Genomic DNA, 21,717 nt, shown 5'->3' with positions numbered 1-21,717 from the left:
ACGGATTTAGCCTTGTTAAAATGGGAGAGAATTCGACGGTGGCGCTCCTAGTGACTTGACCTGAAAAGTCGCGCTAAATTCAAATATCAATGGAAATGCATATACGAAAATGGATAAATAAATTACGTCTAGAAAGAAAGGGTTATTGAGATATTAACTTTGAAGTTGCTAAAGCAATTCTGGATAAATGAATGAAGAATTATTTAAAAGGTTATTATTTAAAGACATATAAACAAGGTGCGAAATGGACTGCTGTGAAATGGCTTGATCTTTCATTTATGCATTACTTTTTTGCTTTAGCATTCCTGCCTGAACTTTTACGGTTAGATTTGTCTTTTTTCTCATTTAAAAAACATTTTGTCATCACATTAAGACACTTGTCAATAAAAATATCGGCACATTCCTTACACACATGATGCAATGAATTAACATTTAAAAGCAGGACAATTTTCCTCTTAATTCTTATATAAGCATAACGTCCCTTCTTTCTTGTACACTTTATCCAAATCACTTCTATGACATTTCAAAACCCACGGATGCTGCACTATACAATAAAATATGCACATATTATTTTAAGCCAGTTAAAATATGGGTCGAGCAGGTCAGAAGATTATGAAGTACTATAAAAATATCTTTGTCACTGGAAGAATATATATGCAAACACAATATTACTTACATCTTCTTGTCACGAGGAAAGCGAAAGAAAGACCGCGCTTTCTTCTTTACTTCATAGTTACTGCAGCCAAACATAGCACATACCTTTCCCCTCATGTTGAGAGGAGATATCAAGCAATGACACACGCTACTATTTAATTATGTCAACTCACTGAAAACGCATAAATAACACCAAAAACTTCACACACAAATACACGTGCTCTTATGACAGAATCAGTAGTTCTCAGGTCTACCCGCTAGAGAGAGAACTCTAATAGCTGTCCCTCGATATCTCGCTGAGTGTTGCGTATTGTCAAATACAGTAGAGACAATACACGACACCTGAGCGAGATATCGAGGGACAGTTATTGGAGCTCACTCTAGCGGATAGACCTCTTACATGATCCTTGGTGGCGACGTCCGAGTCGAGTAGAAATCCTCCAAAATATAGCCTTTCGTATGCGGCACTAGCTGGTAGCGTAAAAGTCCACATCGTAGGTCCTCAATCAGGAAGGTGTCCCTCGCAAGTTCGTAAACAAGCTGCGATTTTGTTGATTTTCAAACACCCAGAGCTCGTTTAAAGTATCTTGACTTTACCTCTTCCAAGTCCTTTAACTGTCTGACGCTTAGGAATTCTCCTACAGTCTCAAGCCCATGGATTAACACTGGTAACACTTTCACTCTAAAGAGCACCACGCATGTCTTGCTCAATTGCATTTTCGATAACGTTTTCTGTGTCGTTCATCACTCTTATTGCTGTGACCATTCTAGATCCTAGATGGATTCTGAAGCTGGCGACTCTTCGGAGATGAACGTTATTACGGGGGCAGGGGCAAAATTAATATAAACGGGATTTTATTTTTTATTTAAATTCATTTATTGAAAAACACAAGGCAATTACAATTTATTTTTCCACATAGTTTCCTGCTTTGGAAATGCATTTGTCCCAGCGTATGGGCAGATTTTTGATGACCTCATCGTAAAAAGAATAGGGTCGTGTCACCAGCCATTTGCGTACGAAGTCTTCCACACTCTCGTCACCTTCAAATCGTTGCCCTCCTAGAGCTTCTTTAAGCGGGCCGAACAATTGGAAATAGCAGGGCGAAAAGTTTGGGCTGTGAGGATGATCAAGTGTAGTCCAGTGCATTTCCTGTAGCTTAGAGACAGTAAGAGCTGCAATATGGGCCGCGCATTGTCGTGGAGGAGGATGACCTGTCGATTCGGTTGGTCTCGTCTTTTGCGCCGATATGCAACCCTCGTCTTGTTTAACAGCTCGCAGTAGTACGCAGCATTGATTGTGCGTCGCTCATACAATAAATCAATCAGCAATAATGTCTTTAACCACACGAAAATTTTCGTCTGTAATACTGGTCCGAGGATGGCGATCGTGTTGCTGATTTTCCACACGTTTTCGTCCTTCCTTGTACTTTTTATGTCAGGCAGATACACACGTCCTTGACATTGTTTGATCACCGAACTGTGCAGTCAATTTCTGGGAAATTTCCGCCGTTGTAACTCCTTCACGAGCAAGAAAGCGTTGCGCAGTGGAGGGGTCCACCTGTTGCTCCGACATCGTGAGCGTTACTGACGAAACGGCGGGAAATATCTAACAGCACGCTCTCTCCACTCCTAACGGTCCCGCCTAAGCATAGCAGAAGCGCGGGGCCAGTCCTACCAACTGTTGATGTTCAGGAACAAAAATACCGTTTATATTTGATCGACCTTCGTACACGATATGTGCTCAGTGTCCTTCAGTTTCCCACCTGTTCCCTTCTCCTCATTAATCCTCATTTCCTATTCTGCTAGTAATTACATCGCCTGTTGCAGTTCTGTTACATCCTCCGCTGCTATTGCCATGCCATCTGCATAAATGTCCATTTTTACATTGGTTAACTCATTTATCATAATCCGTACATAATAAATAATGTTATTTGCTTTTACGTCTCACTGACTAATTTTATGGCTTTCAAAGACGCCGAGGTGCCGGAATTTAGTCCTGCAGGACTTCTTTAACGTGGTAGTAAATCTCCCGACGTGAGGCTAATGTATTTAAGCACCACTGGACTGAGCCAGGATAGAACCTGCTAAGTTGGGGTCAGAAGGCCAGCGCTTCAACCGTCCCGAGCCACTCAGTTCGACCGCCCATACATCAGAGGTGAAAGCATGGAATAATATAGGACTGAGCGGGTCTCCTTGAAGTACTCCAATTGTCTGTGATATTCAGTTCGACGTTTCCACTCCATCATCCACCTGTAGGCTATGTAGTTTTCGGCCAGCAGGTTTGATATAACTAGTGTTGTTGTTGTAGTAGTTTGAGTCATCAGTCCATAGACTGGTTTTATGCAGCTCTCCATGTCACCCTATCCTGTGCTAACCTATTATTAATTTCTATGTAACTGCTGCATCCTAAATCTGCTTGTCATATTCATATCTTGGTCTACCCCTACCGTTCTTACTCCTACACTTCCCTCAAAAACCAACTGAACAAGTCCTGGGAGTCTTAAGATGTGATGTATCATTCTATCTCTTCTTCTGGTCAAATTTAGCCAGATTGATCTTCACTCACCAATTCGATTCAGTATGTCTTCATTCGTGACTCGATCTATCCATCTCACCTTCAGCATTCTTCGGTAACACCACATTTCCGAGGTAGTTATTGTCCATGTTTCACTTCCATACAATGCCACGCACCAGATGAAAGTCTACCACAGAGATCACTAGCGACGGGCAATAATCCTCTTGCTCGAGACTGACGTCACAGATCTCGAGACCGATTCTCCTGTGCTGCAATCTGTGTGACGTCCCAGTAACTACGAGCGTAAGCTTGATAGTACGGTACATCAGCAGCAGTTATTGCATGATATAACATTCTCTCTTTGCCTGAGATGGCTTCTGATGTCTCTTGTATTGTATAGGTTTGCTTTTCCAATTTGTGATGGTTTGAAAACTTGCTAATTACAATTACCGTACTGCACATGCTTGGCGATGCTCGATTGAAAACTAGTTTCAAAACATCCCTGTAAGAACGCTGCCCGAACTGAAATACAGTATGTTACTTATCAGCCACAGCGGGTATTTAAGGGCTCATTGGCGCTAATGCTCTGCTAATTACTTGGACCAGACCTGCTCTATAATCAAGTATAAAGAATTCTGTTGTCGGGGGGTGGGGGGGCGTTGACTTACAAAGCCGAGGCCAAGCAAAAAACAAAAGAATGTACATACCTCACAACTTGTTTTCAATGTATGTCCAAACCTTGTCCCGTTTCTCTATGGAGTCGGATATGAAGTGAGATGAATCTTCGTAGCCAGTTTTTACGACCGGATGCCCTTCCTGACGTCAACTTCATCAGAGGAGTTAATGAGATGAAATAAATGATATGATAAATGATAGTAGGAAGGGAGAGGATGAAACCCGGTGCCAGCACATAGCCTACTTCTGTCAAATAGCACAAATGGGTCTGCTCAAGGCTTTACGTCCCCATCAGACCGACGAATCACCATCAACAGCGTCATATCCCCTCACTCCATATGAGAACTGCGGAGAGGTTTGGAATTAAATCCAGGCTTTTAGCATGCAATCTAGTGATTAGAAATGGTATACCACCACCTCCTCTACCTTGCAGGCCAACATTCTGTTGGTGTTCGACCAAGGGGACTGGACCCGGCTAACCACAGTGTGAGACCATTATAGACTCCACACCTGAACAATCATGGCCACCAGGTGAGCCAGGCAACTTGTTTTCAATATTCTACTGAAATGAAAAAATCCAGCATGTATGCCCAACCCTTGTCCCATTTTTCTGCGGGGTCGAGTATGAAGTGAGATGAATTTCCTAGCGAGTTTTTTACTACCGGTTGCTTCGTAACGTCAACTTCATCAGAGGAGTTAATGAGATTAAACGAATGACGTGATAAATGATAGTAGTAAGGGAGAGGGTGAAACTCGGTGCCGGCACATAGGCTACGCCTGTCGAATAGCACCAAAGGTTTACGTCCCCATCCAGTGGACGAATCATCAACAGCGTCATTATGCCCAGATGGGGATCAAAATTATTGAGCAAATGAGGCACCTCTGTCCGTTCACGATGGGATCGAAAGTAGGGTCGAGGCAGTAGCCGTAGCTGATGCTGTGAACACATGACTTCTGTTGGTACAAACATTTCCCGATTGCTATCGGTGGATTGCATGTGTCAAAATACAAACTATCTCTGTCATTCTCTCATGCTGGTTGAATTGAACACTTTGCCACAAGGAGCATCTTCTCCGATACGTCCAGGCAGTAACGTAGCCAGGATCAACCGATGGGGAAGGATGGGGAGGATGGGGTTAGTTACAAAATTATGGTAGAACATAATGAAGGTACATACTTCACTTGTCATCATAAGGACAATGATACAAGTGAATTACAGAATGTTGGTTCTACAATTATGTCTCTCAATGTTTATTTAGTTTATTGTCAGTTTCTCTTTTTGTAATAACCTCCACCCACTGTCTACGCCTCTGCTTCCAGGTGTGGGTAGGCTATGTACTTTAGAAATTTCTGGTGCGGTAATGGATAGTATTTAGTGTTAGAAATACGGTGTCGGCAATCGTTTCTTTAAACTTATGCGAGTCTGGTCTGTTGAGATTTTTTTTAACGGGAGTTCATATGTCCAATCCGTTACATTTCTTCATGGAGAACACAAATTTAGCCAGGATTTCCTCTTACCTCCAGCCCTTTGCTTGTATAGATCAGGTTGACTTGGATTTTTCAAAACTTCACTCCCTTTCCAGAAGCATGACAAATAGAACAACATTTAACAGTCTTCACAATTTTTAAGTATTTCCTCCAGTCAACCAATAGTTGTATTAAATACGGTTGGACCCACACTTACAACTTAATTCGTCCAAGTTTGATGCTATGTACATTTTAAAGACAGATTTCCACTGCATTTGTTGATTGTATTTTATCTCAAGTTTTTTATGTACCATTGATTTTTGCATATGTTTTTCTTCTTTATGTAATTTTAGCTGATGATGACCTCTAGGCTAGGTCGAAACATGTCTGATGTAGCTTTTTTGGACAGACCATCTATCAAATGGCAAACGTGTATTGAACAGGAGGACTTTATTTATTTATTTTAATTTTATAGCCAACATAGGACTACTTTAGTCAGGTGGACTTTATACAATTAAATTCTTTTAGATTTTTATCTTAGATACGCCAATGTACTTTGATTTTTTTCTGTCTCAAACAGGTTGGAGAGGAAGCATAAAACGTCGCAAACGTGAATTTGAAGATTTTAATACATTTTAAGCATAAGGAATCTGATGCGACTGACCAAAAATGTTGTAAAGATGGAAAAATGTGAAAGTGGGTTAATACTGTACTGAAATTAGACAAATAATCAAGATATGAAATGCACTGCTGTGAAAGGGCTTGGTCGTTCATTCAAGCATTAAGTTTTTGCTTTAGCATTCCTGCTTGAATGTTTACAGTTAGAACAGGACTTGCTTTATGTCGCACCGATACAGATAGGTCTTACGGTGATGATGGGATAGAAAAGGCCTAGGAGTGGGAAGGAAGCAATCTTAGCCTTAATTAAGGTACAGCCCTGCATATGCCTGGTGTGAAAATGGGAAACCACAGAAAACCATCTTCAGGGTTGCCGACAATGGGGTTCGAACCCACTATCACCTGGATGCAAGCTCACAGCTGCGCGCCCCTAACCGTACGGCCAACTCGCCCAGTCCAATTTACAGTTAGATTTAGTTAGTTAGATTTAGTTTTTTCCTCATTTAAAAAATGTATAATCACATTAAGATACTTATCAATAAACAGATTGGCACTTTCCTTACATACATAATTCAGTGAATTAACATTTATAAGGTGGGTAATTTTCTTTTGAACTTGGAGCCTACTACTAGAAAGAAATCTGTAAATTTAGCCTCAAAAACATTAGAAATTTCCGTATATAAGCAATACTTGCAGTTACATTAGGGTGATGAAAATTGGCATCAACACACAGTTTTTTACGAAATATGTACATTTCTTAAGTCACCCACATTTTCTTCCTTATTTCACAATGCATTATGACATTCCAAATGAGGAAACCTAGTACACAACCAGCCAGACACATATGAATATGAATTTTTCAAATTAAATTGTTCGGTATATCTTCACAAATTTTTTGAAAGGGCACACCTTACAGTTAGTAGGGGTAGATATAAGGGAGACTATCTTTTTACTAAATCAGATTTCATTAGGAGCAATGTACTCCCATCTAATGAGCAAATACTGTCCTCTGAAAGGTGCAATAATTAATATGTCACAGTTAATTTTAGAGCAGATCTAAACTTGCATGAATTAGTGGTGACATTATTCCCACTTTTACCTCGAATTACAGAAAACACATTTTCTTACAATCCGGGATTTCTGAAGTTGCTGACTTGGAAATGATCTGAACAGATATCAAATATGCACATTGTCTCTTCTTTCTTGTACACTTTCTTGTCCATATAACTTCTCTGATATTTCAAAACCCACAGATCACACCTACTCCAATATTCTTGGCATGAGGAAAAAGGAAGGAAGACCACAAATTCTTCTGCAGTTCATAATTATTGTAGCCAAACACAGCACATCTTTCCACGCATGAAATGAATGACAAACACAATTATCCAGAGGGGAATTTTTCCAACATCACTTACTGGTACAAAGAACATAGGAATCAGCAGACTTGCATGGACGGAGGAAGGAAAGATGGCTCACAGCCACGAAATGAAGGATTACTGGAAGAGGAGAAAACAGAAGGCCCAAGTGATGAGAAGATAAGAGCCCCATGGTCCTCACTGTTGAAGTTTCACATTCAATGGAGGCTCTCACAAGAACACACCATTATGGAAGGAACCAGTAAGTTTGAAAAGTACCAATATAATGACATCTGTTAGGAAAGTTATGCACTAAATTAATCTTGTTCACATTTTACTCTACACAGGTTATTCAAGGACATTCGTCAATATAGTGTATTAATACAGTGTGAACACATCTGTGAGGCCGCCATATTCCTCCCAACCACTCCAATAGCTAACTCTATCACAGCAAGGTTTGGGGAAAAAAAAAAGAAATTACTTGTTAATTAAAAAGATACCCACTGAATCTCCTAATTATAATTCCTTTAGTAGTTTAACTGCTGTACTAGAAAATAAAACAAGGATATTATATTTTAAGCCAGTTAAAATATGACTGATGTAGGTCAGAAATTTAAGAAGTACTACAAACATATCTTTGTCACAGTAATAATATATGCAACAACATGGCCTACATATTCTTGGCATGAGGGAAAAGGAAGGAAGACCCACAAATTCTTCTGCAATTCATAATTATTGTAGCCAAACACAGCACATCTTTCCACTCATGAAATGAATGACAAACACAATTATCCAGAGGGGAATTTTTCCATCACTTACTGGTATGAAGAACATAGGAACCAGCAGACTTGCATGGACGGAGGAAGGAAAGATGGCTCACAGCCAGGAAATGAAGGATTACTGGAAGAGAAGAAAACAGAAGGCCCAAGTGATGAGAAGATAAGAGCCCCATGGTCCTCAGTAGGCCCAAACGACAAAGGAGAAGTATACTTAAATAATTTTGTAATATTTTTCTGTTTGATTATCTTCAATATTATGTAATGTAAAAAACTAATTACACATATTAATTATGATTATAATAAATGAGTGCTTTCTCTCCAGTTGGTCATCTGTGAATGGGAGAGAAGAGAATTTCATTTGTTCATTTATTCACTTATTCATACTTTAATACTGGCAAGTTTCATGGAAAATGGATTAGCAGTTTTTGCCTCTATTCAGTTTAAACTGAATGACAGACACACCAAACTTTCATCGTTCAAAAAATTGTTGATATTGTCTCTGCATCATATGTACTATCAACCCTCTCAAAATCTCAATGAAGACAGACACTACATTCTTATTATATTAGAAAGATATAAAATACATTATTATGTTCAACTTCTTTGATTTAAGCTTAAGTTTCAACTTCTTCTATTCGATTGTTAAAATTGATGGTCACATCTATGACCCACATGTTAGGCAGGCCATTCATGAAGTCTTGAAGAGTAACGACTCCAGCTCGAGGTGAACGATCAAATGGATACCCCATAGGTCTCCTGTCCGGATATTTCTTGTCCCTTAAACCACAAAAACTGGAGGCATCACTGCAAGTCTTCTCATCCAGCTTCTGGTCAACCTGAACACAACAGAGAGGAAAGATAGTTGTCAAATACTTTGTATGTCATCAAGCATAGGTGTACTTTGTTACAAACCGTCCATTAACTGGTGAAACAGTGATCGAGCAGTGACTGACTCACTGCACAATGAAACAATTTCCTGTCACTACCTAGCTCTTTTCTGATCGTTATCTCTTGTATGAGTTCTTGAATAGTTATTACTGATTACAAGTTAATATTTAAAAATAAATTTTGCTGTTTATTGTTGTAGGGGCATTAGACAAGAATTTTGTCTCCATGAACCTACTACGCTGGCGAAGCAGGGGGAGAGGTGATACTCTCACGTGGCGCTTCCCAGGTGGTGGATAGGGCAGTCCTAACCGGCGGACTTGAACAAAATAAAATAGCTCTCACAGACCAAACACACAACCCCCTGTGGGTGGGGGACGCAGACGAAGAATACAGCCACAGTATCCCCTGACTGTCGTAAGAGGTGACGAAAAGGGGCAACCAAGGAATGATTGAATTAGAACCATGAGACTACTTGTAATTAGTACCATCACACGACGAACACCATGGGTCGCTTTTACTTGTGGGTAGTACCACTATGTTAGGTACACAATAGGTTTGTGATTAGTAGCAACAGAGTGTAAATCAGTATGGATTTTATGGTACCTGTGATTAGTACAACTATATGTGGAATACCACCAGCTTCTGTTGTCTGTAATTAGTACCCACTATATGAGGAACACCACAGGATGGTACAAGTCCCTGTGATTAGTACACCTATGTGAGGAACATCATGAGTTTGCGTTGCCTATGAGTGGTGCCATAATGTGAGAAACAACATAGGTCTGCATTACCTGTGCATATTACATTACGTGTGAGTAGTACCACAATGTGTGGAATACCGTAAGTCTACGTTACTCATGATTAGTACCGCTACATGAGAAATACCATGGTTCTTACTTTCCTAGTGATAAGTACCATTATGAGGGGCTGTTGAGATGAATTGGACTCCTTTAGACAACAAGCATCATCGATTCAGGATTGTGCTTTGGAAGCAGCCCATTGGTCAGTATATTGGTAATTTATCCAGGTCAACTGTACAGTCCGCATTGAACTGCGAAATCCAACCACCTTTAATTACTATTATGTATTTAGACAACCATGCGCAACAATCATCATCTTTCAAGATGCTTAAAAACAGAAGAGCCCTTCTAACATCATGAATCGCATTCATGTATACTGAATATATGAATATCTTGAGAGAACAGTGTGACTTCGGCTCAGCTGAACTTATTACATGTTATAAATCTCAGCATATTTAAGGAGCCAGCCTTTATTGAACTTCTACGCATCATCCTTGACCAGCTATTTAAGGATCTCTTTCGTAAACAACTTTCTAATGTAGTGCGGCGCATCTCTTGAACCTTACCTTAGTTTCTTACATGATATGTATATTTCTTTTTTATGTCATTGACATTGCACTGTGTCTTAAATTGCAACTTTCAACGGAATGTTATTTTATGTAACCAGTCTTTACTTCAATTCTATGAGTTGTGCATACAGTTTTAAGACCTTTGTGTCTATACATTGTTTATTTTCTTCGATGTATTTGTGTTGATATGATTTAAGGCTGATGATGACCTACAGTTAGGTCAAAACTAGTCCCTGAATGTAAATGTAATGTAAAACATTGTACAGTTTGTATTGAAAAGGTGAACCTTAATAATAAAATATTTAAATACTATTGTAAGGTAGGACATGGCAGGTCAAATTCACTGATTGTTTTAAATGTTTTAAGTTCATAATCATTGTTCATAATTTTTTTTAAAATGCTAGTCAGTGGATTCATTTTGGAATTATTTTTAACTTTCAGTATTGCGAGTTGGATCAGCTGATTATTTTAAGTTCATATTCATCCATTCATTCTTCATCATCACGTTTTGAATTCTGGTCAGTGGATGAGTTTTGGACCTTTAAATTGTAATTACATTTCGTCTCATTTCGTACTATTAGGGGCCAATGACCTAGATGTTAGGCCCCTTTAAACAACAAGTACCATCATCATCATCATAAGAATTCTGTCTATCTGCCATACTACTCAACGTTTACCTGGAAGATATTATTGGGAAATGCCTGGATGGAAGAAGAGGAGTACATATTGATGGCAGGAGACTAGAGTGTATTCGATTTGTGGATCACATGGTATTGTTAACAGAGAATAAAAGGATTCTAAATGGAATGCTAGAAGACCTCAATGAAACCTGTGAGCAATATGGAATGAAAATGAATAAGAACAAGACAAAGAATATGGTGAAAATGCAAGAGGGAACAAGGCAAATGTCAAGAATATTGAACAAATGTCAGCTTTCAAATATATAGGAAGCATAATAACAGAGGATATGAGAAGCAGTACAGAGATAGAAACTTGCACTGACATCACTATAAAAGCCTTCAACAGAAAGAAGAGACTCCTCTGTGGATACTTAGACTTGAGATTAAGGAAGAGGCTGGCGAAATGCTTTGTTTGAAGTGTGGCACTATATGGAACAGAGACCTGGACACTAAGGAAGAGAGATGAAAAGAGACTAGAAGCATTTGAGATGTGGTTATGGAGAAGGGTATCCTGGATGGAAAGAGTGTGGAATGACCAGGTATTGGAGAGAGTTGGAGAAAAGAGGAAGTTATTACAAACCATCCATACTGGCTTGGGCACTGGCTACGAAGATTGTGTTTGCTGATGGAAGCTCTACAAGGATCGGTAAAGGGAAGGAGAAGAAGAGGGAGAAGGTACCAGATGGTGGATAGCATCAAAATAGCAGGAGATTACAAAGAAACTAAGAGGATGGCTGCTTGCATGAAGAGTGGCTGTGTGAAGACCTGCCTAAGGGCAGAACACGTTATATCCCCCCAATGGCACAACAGCCCCAAAGGGCCTTGGCCTCCCAAGCGACCACTGCTCAACCCAAATACCTGGAGATTATGAGGTGTTGTGTGGTCAGCACGATGGATCCTCTCGGCCATTATTCTCGGCTTTCTAGTTCGGGGCTGGCATCTCACTGTCAGATGGCTCCTCAATTATAATCACGTAGGCTGAGTGGACCTTGAATTCAGATGCAGGTAATAATTCCTGACCTGGAATTGAACCTGGGGCCTTTGGGTAAGAGGCAGGCATGTTACCCCTACATCGCAGGGCCAACAGAACACGTTTTAACGTAGTTTAACCACACCACACCTGTGCTATATTAAATGTATAAAGAGTGAGGATATGTGCATTAATCCATTCTCCGTTATGGACGATAAATTGTCATCAAGCAGAAAATGCTCGCTGCACCTTATAGGTGTAGATTTATTGCAGATTATTTTGATCAAATGTGCATTGTATTTTACTGAAGGTTTTGAAAAAAAAAATACTTTTCTTGAAATACAAATAAAATGTAGTTATATGTTGAGTTCTGCCTCGAAACAGGAGATGAAGCACAAGGGCACGTTTCTGCACCCAGCGCACATTGTTCTTACACTTTTCTTAACACCTATTTTCTGACACAACACACATTCCCGGCTAGCATATTTTTTCTTGTCTGTGGATGGAATCTTGGAGATAAAATGTTTTGCCTATCATCTAAGCTGAAATCAGTATCACTGTCATTGTCTAGTACATATTTAACAAAACAAGTCATGAACCACTTGACTCGCCTTGATTTGTTGAAGCCATAGTTATGAGTGATAGTGATCTGATATAAATATTAAATAATACCGTGAATTATTTATAAGTCTGTATGTTTATTTTTATATCTTGTGCTAATTATAGATTTTTATCTTTATTACAAGATAAGTAAATGAGTCAGACAGCATCTGCCTGCACTCGTAACTTGTAGTGAGAGCTAGCCAGCATATCTCATTTAGAATGAGTAAATGATATTGCTGACATTAAACTCTATATGGATTTCTTTCGTAAGGCAAGCGTAAATGTCTGGCCAGGTAGATTGTACAGTCCGAACACAAATGTTTAACTACTGTTGGCATTTTCTTGCAACTAAGCTAAGAAAAGAAAAAAATACTCTTATATAAAACTATAAAAATAATACCTCAAATAATGATGTAATAAGCTTGTTACTTTCTAAATATGTAGAGGAAAGATTAACAATCATGGTAGTTTTAGTTTTTATTTATTTATTCATTTGTACTTCCTACATTGATAGGCTGCCTAAATCTGACAAAGTGTATCATAAAATTTGAATATTGAATGTATGTGTAATCATGAAGAGTTTTCTGAAATTAATCCTTCTTGTACGCAGTACTATAGACGTGATTTCTAACAATTTGGGCTGAGCCTTTAACATCCAAGATGCCTAAATCACAGTAAAGATTCTTGGGAATGCCCACACTTTTGAAGAAGTCAACTAAGAATTTTGATATGGTTCCTCTTGCTTCGATGAAAAGTCCTACAACCCTTGTACAGGAGATGTTGTATGATTCTTTGAAGTAGCTGATGGTTGGTTCATAGATGGTTCGCTTCTCTGCTGGCTGACTTGAATTGACCTGACATCTAATGGTGGGGTCCAGAATATATGCAAAGTCTTTTTCTCAGTCAGTTGTGATTATATCTATTTTCTGGTTGCTTCCACCATCAGCAACACATGGCACCTCTTCATGAACCTCGTAACCTTTCTGGGAGTGTGCTGCTGCTGCACTTCTAGATCTTATTTTGTTGTGCTTAACGTTCCTCAGCAAGTTCCCCCGTGGACATGAACCAAGAACATGAGCAAGGGTTTCAGGCTCACTGCAGTGTCTGCAGTGGACTCCATTCCGGCTACGTCCAGGGAGGGCAAGTACAGGAACCATGTTGTATTGCATTTTCAGCGTGTCTTTCCACTCTTATAAAAATCATTTTTTGTCCTGTATTGGCATCAACTCAACTAAGGTTAGGTTGAATGGAGAATCCCACCTTCCAATACTTTTTTAAAAAAAATTGCTAATCTATGTAATTTTGTAACATAATCCAGCTTAAAATTGAATTACAATATGTGAAAAGTACATGTTTCATTCCTGATGTGGAACATCTTCAGCTAAAAAAAGATACAAAAATTGGCATAAACAAAATAAAAACACACATTATCATCATCACAGTGTTCTTTTTAGTTTACATCCATTTTTGTATCTTTTTTAGCTGAAGATGTTCTACATTAGGAATGAAACATGTACTTTTTAAATATTGTAATTAAATTTTAAGCTGGATTATGTTACCTAATTACACAGACTAGCAATAAAAATATAAATAAACAAGTATTGGAAGATGGGATTCTCCATTCCGCCTAACCTTAGTTCTTTCCACTATGATCCGGAGAGTCCATGTAGGGTGTTGATCCATCGGTTAGCCGGTGTGTAAAAATGACCAAAGATACCAATTGTTTTCCAATTGTGAATCCTTAAAGTGACTGAATCAATCGCAAATATATTTTCTACTTACGGCTTTTGTTCCATACACATGCACAAACATCGCATGCATCTCCGCACTACTCTTCCCAATTTGTAATGAAACTTCACACCAATTACACACTTTTCATACCTGGCTTTAATTATTTATCTTTGTGCTCAGCCTACCTTTCTTTTTTAAATTATCATTGCATCCAGGACCAGTTGCTGTGGTACACTGTCACTACCACTGTTTCACTGGTGAACAGAAAATCACATTTTAGACATTCAAACAGGGTAAAGTATCAACTGCCGATTTGCCTCGCCCAGTGTCCATGGACAAAGATGTACGGATAATGGTGATCGATCAGTGTTTACATGAGGACAGGCACTGGAGTCTAGCGGAATTGCAAGAACATACAGCAATACCAGCGGCAACAATACGGCGCATTTTACACAAGGACCTACAGATGCATAAACTTTGTGCAAAGTGCATGCCACATCACTTAACTGAGGTACAGAAGTGGACTCGTTACAAAACATATCGCATCAATCTGGAGAGGTTTCAGCAAGAAGGACATTATTGCTCCACCCACCTTGCCACTGTTCTATAGGGCATCGCATGCACACCTAACGCTTCCCGCAGCTCTGCATGGCATTGGCGTGCATTTCTGCCGTGGAGAACTGCTATTTCAATACACGATCATTGCTCCTGCTTGTTGACTTTCATTTTGTGATGCTCTCACTCACACACTGAACTTGGGGGCATGCTTAGACCCACACTGTTGTTTACATACACCATCTAGTGGCATCATATGCAAGTAGAGTGTTTCCAAATGCATATCTTAGATTTTCCGTGTTGTCTCCTGTTCGCGAGAAAAAAAATAGTTGCCATGACTTATGACTCGACCCTCGTATATGGAGTATGATGAAGGCTATTGGACTTGTTATTTAATGCCTAATAGATGATTCAATGATTGGGACTATACACTGACTAAGCACTGCAATCCCAGGACTGAAATCTTATTGAGGATTAGCAAGCCAAAAATGTATTCAACAGTAAGTACGAGGGTCCTATTCACGAGTAGATCTCTCAATGTTCAGCTCCAAGTTTGGGTGTTGCAAATCTATGTTTTCCCTACCCTTCTGTATGGTTTCAAAGGTTGGATGCTGAGCCCTTTGCTGGAGAGGCAAATTGGAGCCTTCGAAGTGTACTTGTACAGAAGAATGCTTCGAATATCCTGGGTAGAAAGGAAGACCAATGAGGAAGTACTCAACTTGTTACATAAGAAAAAATAGCGAAAGCTCAGGTACATTGTGGAACATCATGAGAAGTGAACGATATGAACTCCTCCAACTCATCGTCAAGGGGAAAACTGAAAGAGACTGCAGGACTTGCATGTCAACCAACCAACTACCAATATACTTGACTTCAAACACTCGGCTAACACGACTTCCACACAAGTCTCATCAAAACAACTCAACTCTACTTCCAAGACTGACTCTTTATATACGTTACCTGGCCAGGCTTCTAGAAGAATATGGCACAACACATTTTCTTGTAAATTCAAGTCTCCAGTAGCCTATTTACATTGTAAGGAAGCTTCTACACAAATCCAGTTGCACATTGTGTTGTTCTAGACTATTACAGTGTGTTGCACAATATTGTAGTAGATTATACATTATATATACAGGTAATAATAAATTATACTATTAAAGGAATGGGTAGCAAGAAAGGAATTGGAAAGAGAAGTTAAGGGAAGAGACAAGTTGGAAGACCAAGAAGAAGGTGGATGGATCAGATTTGGAAGGACATTAGAGAAGCTGGATTGGATGTGGCGGATATTATCTGCGCACTTTTTATTGATAGATTTGTGTATGGGTTTGAGGAGTAAGGAGGGAGCGATTCCGGTTCCAGTAGTACTGCCAACTGAATGGAAATGAAATCTGAATTGAAACGATAATATGATCGATCGATATGAATTTTGCTAAACCTTTGTTATCTTAAGCCAACAACTGTGTCATACACACATTATATAACATTATATAACATTATATAACATTTCTCGATGCGACTCTTATTCCTAGAGTGAATTCTGTAGTTTGGCTTTGCTGTGTAAATAACAACAGTACTAGTACGTAAAGTGTATGCCAAATGTCGTACAGCGTTGCATAAGCGATTCATAGTTTGTGTTTCAAAGGTTGCCAGTACAAATCTCGAAGATTGCCAACGTCGACCAATTCAGCACTAGGGTGTAAATCTATCCAGAAAAGGTGCGCAGACAATAATGGAGCAGGAAAAGTGGAAGGACAGAAAGGAGTGGAGGAGGCTTGTTAACCACACCTGGGCGACTGGAGTGGGACCATTGATGATGATGATGATGATGATGATGATGATGATGATGACGACGACTATTAATTACGTGTTCTTACATTAAATATTCTCATATTAACATATATATACAGCAGATGATTCATGACATAACCTCACAAACAATACGATCGTCCATACATAACTACCGATATATAAATAATAATAATACTAATAAATGTAAACAACTTCATAGCCACACCTCACAAGTAATAATAATAATAATAATAATAATAATAATAATAATAATAATAATAATAATAGATATTTCCATTATCTACCCATGGGTTAGAGAATATTTTTTCCAAGTTATGTTAGTCTATTACACTTGCATCACTTGTAAGAGGTACCTTCGTGCCCATATGCTTGCTTTTTTTTAAAGAGGGAAAGCTAAACCCCTGTTCTTTTTTAGTTTTTTCACAAAATTGTTGCACATTATAAATTCTTGGACTTATTCATACTGAGCATTACAAGAAGGAAAACTACTCGTAAAAAGTCTCACCTTATCGTCCTTGTAATTGGAGATCATGACAAATAGCTGGCAAGGCATCCCTTCAGGCCAGCCCTTGGGGATCAGCATATGTTGAGGCCAGCCGCACCCACAGAAGTTGAACTCTGCATTCTGCTCACTATTTCTTGGTAGTCTGCGGAAGGTCTGTTCGAAAGGAATCGTGATGGAAGATTCTGTAGACTGACGATGGATTTCAGTATCGCCTGGCTTCACTGCAACATTAATGTTAATCAATTATTATGATGAGCAATAATAATAATAATAATAATAATAATAATAATAATAATAATAATAATAATAATAATAATAATAATAATAATAATAATAATAATAATAATAATAATAATAACAACAACAACAACAGCAATAATAATAATAATTCTCTGTGGCTCAGCTGGCAGCATGTCAGCCTTTCACCACTGGATACCGTGGTTCAAATCCCAGTCACTCCATATGACATTTGTACTGGACAAAGCGGAGGCGGGACAGGTTGTTCTCGGGGTACTCTGGTTTTTCCTGTCATCTTTCATTCCAGCAACACTCTCCATTCTCATTTCATAGGATCTATCAGTCATTAATAAATCACTCTGAGAGTGGCGACCCCATTGTACTAATAGCCTATATATGATTCAATCATTACATCCCTGACCCGGTCACTGACTGGAAAACAGGTTGTAGGTTTTCATTCAATAATAATAACAAAATCATATATTTTCTAATTTTAATTAAAATGTTAGTCAAGAAAAAAGGCATTTCATGAACTTTTGAAAATTAACATGTTGGTGACTAGTTCTCAATAAGCCAGTCTGAGTGGCTCAGACAGGTGAGGCGCTGACCTTCTGACCCCAACTTGGTAGGTTCGATCCTGGCTCAGTCCGGTGGTATTTGAAGGTGCTCAAATACATCAGCCTCGTGTCAGTAGATTTACTTGCACTTAAAAGAACTCCTGCGGGACTAATTTCCAGCACCTCGGCATCTCCAAAAACCATAAAAAGTAGTTAATGTGACGTAAAGCAAATAACGTTATTATTATTATTATTATTATTATTATTATTATTATTATTATTATTATTATTATTATTATTATTATTATTATTAGTTCTCTATAACTTTTCCTAATCTTTGCGTAAGTGGAATTTTTCTGTCTTTATTGTGTTCTGCTATGTATTTTGGCAGGTGATCTAATTTTAATTGACTACCTGTGATATTTGGTTTTCATATCAAATGGTTTCCCATTTTCACACCAGGTAAATGTTAGGGCTGTACCTTAATTAATGCCATGGCTGCTTCCTTCCCACTGTTAGTCCTCTCTCATTAAGACATAAAGTACTGTAGATTGCAGAGAGGGGGAAAAATAAAAAGTCAACATCACTTCTCCATGTTAGATCTCAGCACAATCTCTCGAGACAAAGCATCTAGCACTTTGCAGCGAGATGGAGGTAAGGGATATGGGTGTGCATACATAGTTTGATGGTGAGTACTTCTCGCATATCATCTAAGGAGGTGGGAAGGATGGAAGTTTTTGTGGTCAAATTGCTCCTCCCTTTCTTTTCCTGAAGTAAATTCCCCATGCACAATTTCTGGAGTCTTCCAAGAATTCTGCTTATTGTTCGTAGGGTAAACAGATATTGACAAATGAGAAAGTAAATCTGTCGACCACACCAGCTATAATATAATGTATTGGAAGAAAACTGTATTATATTTTTTAAAATTTGCTTTAAGTCACACTGATACAGATAGGTCTTAATGAGAGAGGGCTAAGAGCGGGAAGGAAGCGGTCATAGTTTTAATTAAGGTACAGTCCCAGCATTTGCCTGGTGTGAAAATGGGAAACAATAGAAAGCCATCTTCTGAATGCAAGCTCACGGCTACACGAGTCTAGCCCCGTGGTCAGAAGACTTTCAAAAGGCATTAAACGTGCTATTATTCTCCTAATAGGCACAAACCCCTGAAATAGGCATTTATGAGTACAATAAAACCAGCAAATTCTTGCTAAGAAGAGCCTTGTGTGGTCACCACAAAGACGCACACACGAAATGCAGTCAGCTGTGTACACTGTTTATTTACATATATTCTGTACACGCACTAATAAACTTCCATCTTAAAACAAAAGGCTTCTACAAAGAAGAAGAAGAAGACTGGAGACTGCAGCACTTGCATGTCAACCAACCAACTACCAACATAACCAATTCACATTCTTGACTTCAAACACTCGGCTAACACAACTTCCACACAAGTTTCATCAAAACAACTCAACTCTACTCCCAGGACTGCCTCTTATATACGTTACCTGGCCAGGCTTCTAGAAGAATATGACACAACATGTTTTGTTGATAAACTTAACCATAGTAGGTTAATATGGTTGTTTGATCCTCTATTCACTTGTCTGAATCTATTAAAGAACTATTTAAAATAGTTTTACTTGAGTCCACCTTGTCAATACACCTTATAATGATAGAAAACTATTTATTTTACCATACATGTTTTGGGAAAAATATCCATTCCCTTCATCAGCCTAGCCTAAAATAGATTTATATCTAGCAAGGCTACATACATTTCCATGTACAGGAATCAAATAGGCAAAATCTCATCCCTAGTGGTGAGTTTGAATGGTAGGAAGAGGTCAAGGCACCAACATGTCAAACAGACTAGAGAAAATGCAGGATGTAGTAGTAGCTCAGTACAGGTTGGACCGACCGACCCTGATCTGCATTTAGGGCAGTCGCCCAGGTGGCAGATTTCAATCTCTTGTTTTCCTAGCCTTTCCTTAAAAGATTTCAACAACATTGGAAATTTATTGAACATCTCCCATTGGTAAGTTATTCTAATCCCTAACTCCCCTTCCTATAAATGAATATTTGCCCCAATTTGTCCTCTTGAATTCCAACTTTATCTTTAATTTGTGATCTTTCGAACTTTTAAAGACACCTCAAGCCAGTTTGTGGATTTAAAACATGTAGGAGCATTCAAAAATAATCTGTCAAAAATAAACATTTCTCAGCACTGAATAGTAACAGTATGTCTTACAGTCAACCGTGAATTTATCCAGTTCAATGAAGAGATTCTTCTGTTCTCGGAACTGTAATGGAACGCCACGCTCATCAATAGTGGGGGCCAGGAAGATGCGAACTGTGCCTTTGCAGTCTTTCCCCTTGTTGCTTGCCTGAAAATAATAAAATGCTTGCATTATTACCATCTAAAACATATAAACGAGTCTATACAGAGTGTCCTTAAGAAACGTAATAACTCATGTTTATAAAAAACATAGCACCTTGAAAGACTAGAGATAGGAAGTTCACATTCATAGGACGTGTTCATTAGTATGTTCTGAAGAAACAATTAATATTTCAGTCACCTAGGTTCAGCATGTGTCCTGTTGTCTAGTAGGCACTGAGTCCTCCATGGGCACTGATAACTTGTTCCATGCATTATGGCATCGACGCATATAAGGTGTGAATGGCACCATGGGGTATAGCCATTAGCACTGTGAAGAGGAGGCGGTCCTCCTTTTGATTGAATCGAATAATATGATTACAGCGCTCCTCTGGCAATCTCTGGTACTACCGACGGAGGCGAAGCAGTTACGGAGCTTGAAGGTTAACCAGAGGGCAGCTTCCTGTTCGCAGCACTAGTTCCAATTGTATGGATATATTGGGCTGTAATTTCAATCTTACGTCCATGAATGTAGGCACCCTATAAAAGGTGTCGCCTGCTTACACAAAAGTTGATCTATATAAGCGATATTCCATACAATACCCTCTTAACAAAGAATGTATAGTCATTCAGAAGAATGAATGCATCCTCGCATTTAATATTTGTTATTAAGAAAATATTAATTATCGACATACAGGGTCTTTATTAATGCTTGGCAAGGACTTTCTCGCTCGACCTTGGCTGCGAGTGAGGGTTTAGTTGCCGGCACCGCGCGTGTGTATGTACGGCAGAATACGGTGCTCAAAATCATTATCATGCATTTTACTCACCATTTCTACAGTTTATGTTCAAAATCATTATCATCCATTATCATGCATTTATCATGCATTTTACTCACCATATTTACAGTTTGTGCTGAAAATGTTCCCTATGCGCTGCCAAACATAATCGGCATCTCCTAATGAGATTTTCGCTTACTCTACCAAGTTCTTCAGCACTGATGATGCAATTGCAGCTCTTATATTGTCTTTAAGTTTAGTGTGTGAGGGTTGTTCCCATAAACTATATTTTTTAACATTCCTCCCCAAATAAAAATCACATGCTGTTAAATCTGGGCTACGAGGGGGCCACAGATTTTTACTTATGATCCTCGTACCAACATGCTTCAGTAAGGAGATAACAACCTTTACTTCTATTTTTATTGTTTACTGAACCTGTACGTTTGAATCTCTTGGCCAGTTGTTTTATTGTCTGATTGATAGGAACGGGTCTCCCTAGAAATTTAGCTCGAAACTTAGGTCTTGTGCTGGCGCACAATTTTCTGCACTTAATGTAAGTATTGTGCAGATATACACGTTCATGTAACGAATATTTCACATTCA

General features: G+C 38.8%; 1 protein-coding gene across 1 annotated transcript in view; it reads right to left on the bottom strand.

Moving 5' to 3' along the window:
• Nucleotides 1-6,013: 6,013 nt before the first annotated feature.
• Nucleotides 6,014-21,717, bottom strand: part of LOC136886512 (phenoloxidase 1) — an 80,344-nt gene continuing 64,640 nt past the window's right edge. Inside the window, exons 10-12 of the mRNA XM_067159328.2 lie at nt 20,210-20,345; nt 17,174-17,394; nt 6,014-8,899 (exon numbers count right to left, since the gene is read on the bottom strand). Of these exons, the coding sequence (XP_067015429.2) occupies nt 8,678-8,899; nt 17,174-17,394; nt 20,210-20,345 (579 nt within the window). The 3' untranslated portion in view covers nt 6,014-8,677. The remainder of the gene's footprint in view (nt 8,900-17,173; nt 17,395-20,209; nt 20,346-21,717) is intronic.

This window comes from Anabrus simplex, chromosome X, assembly GCF_040414725.1.
Source record: "Anabrus simplex isolate iqAnaSimp1 chromosome X, ASM4041472v1, whole genome shotgun sequence".
Lineage (NCBI taxonomy): Eukaryota > Metazoa > Arthropoda > Insecta > Orthoptera > Tettigoniidae > Anabrus > Anabrus simplex.
Note: the sequence above shows the minus strand (reverse complement) of the source record. Positions and strands in the feature narration are given on the sequence as shown.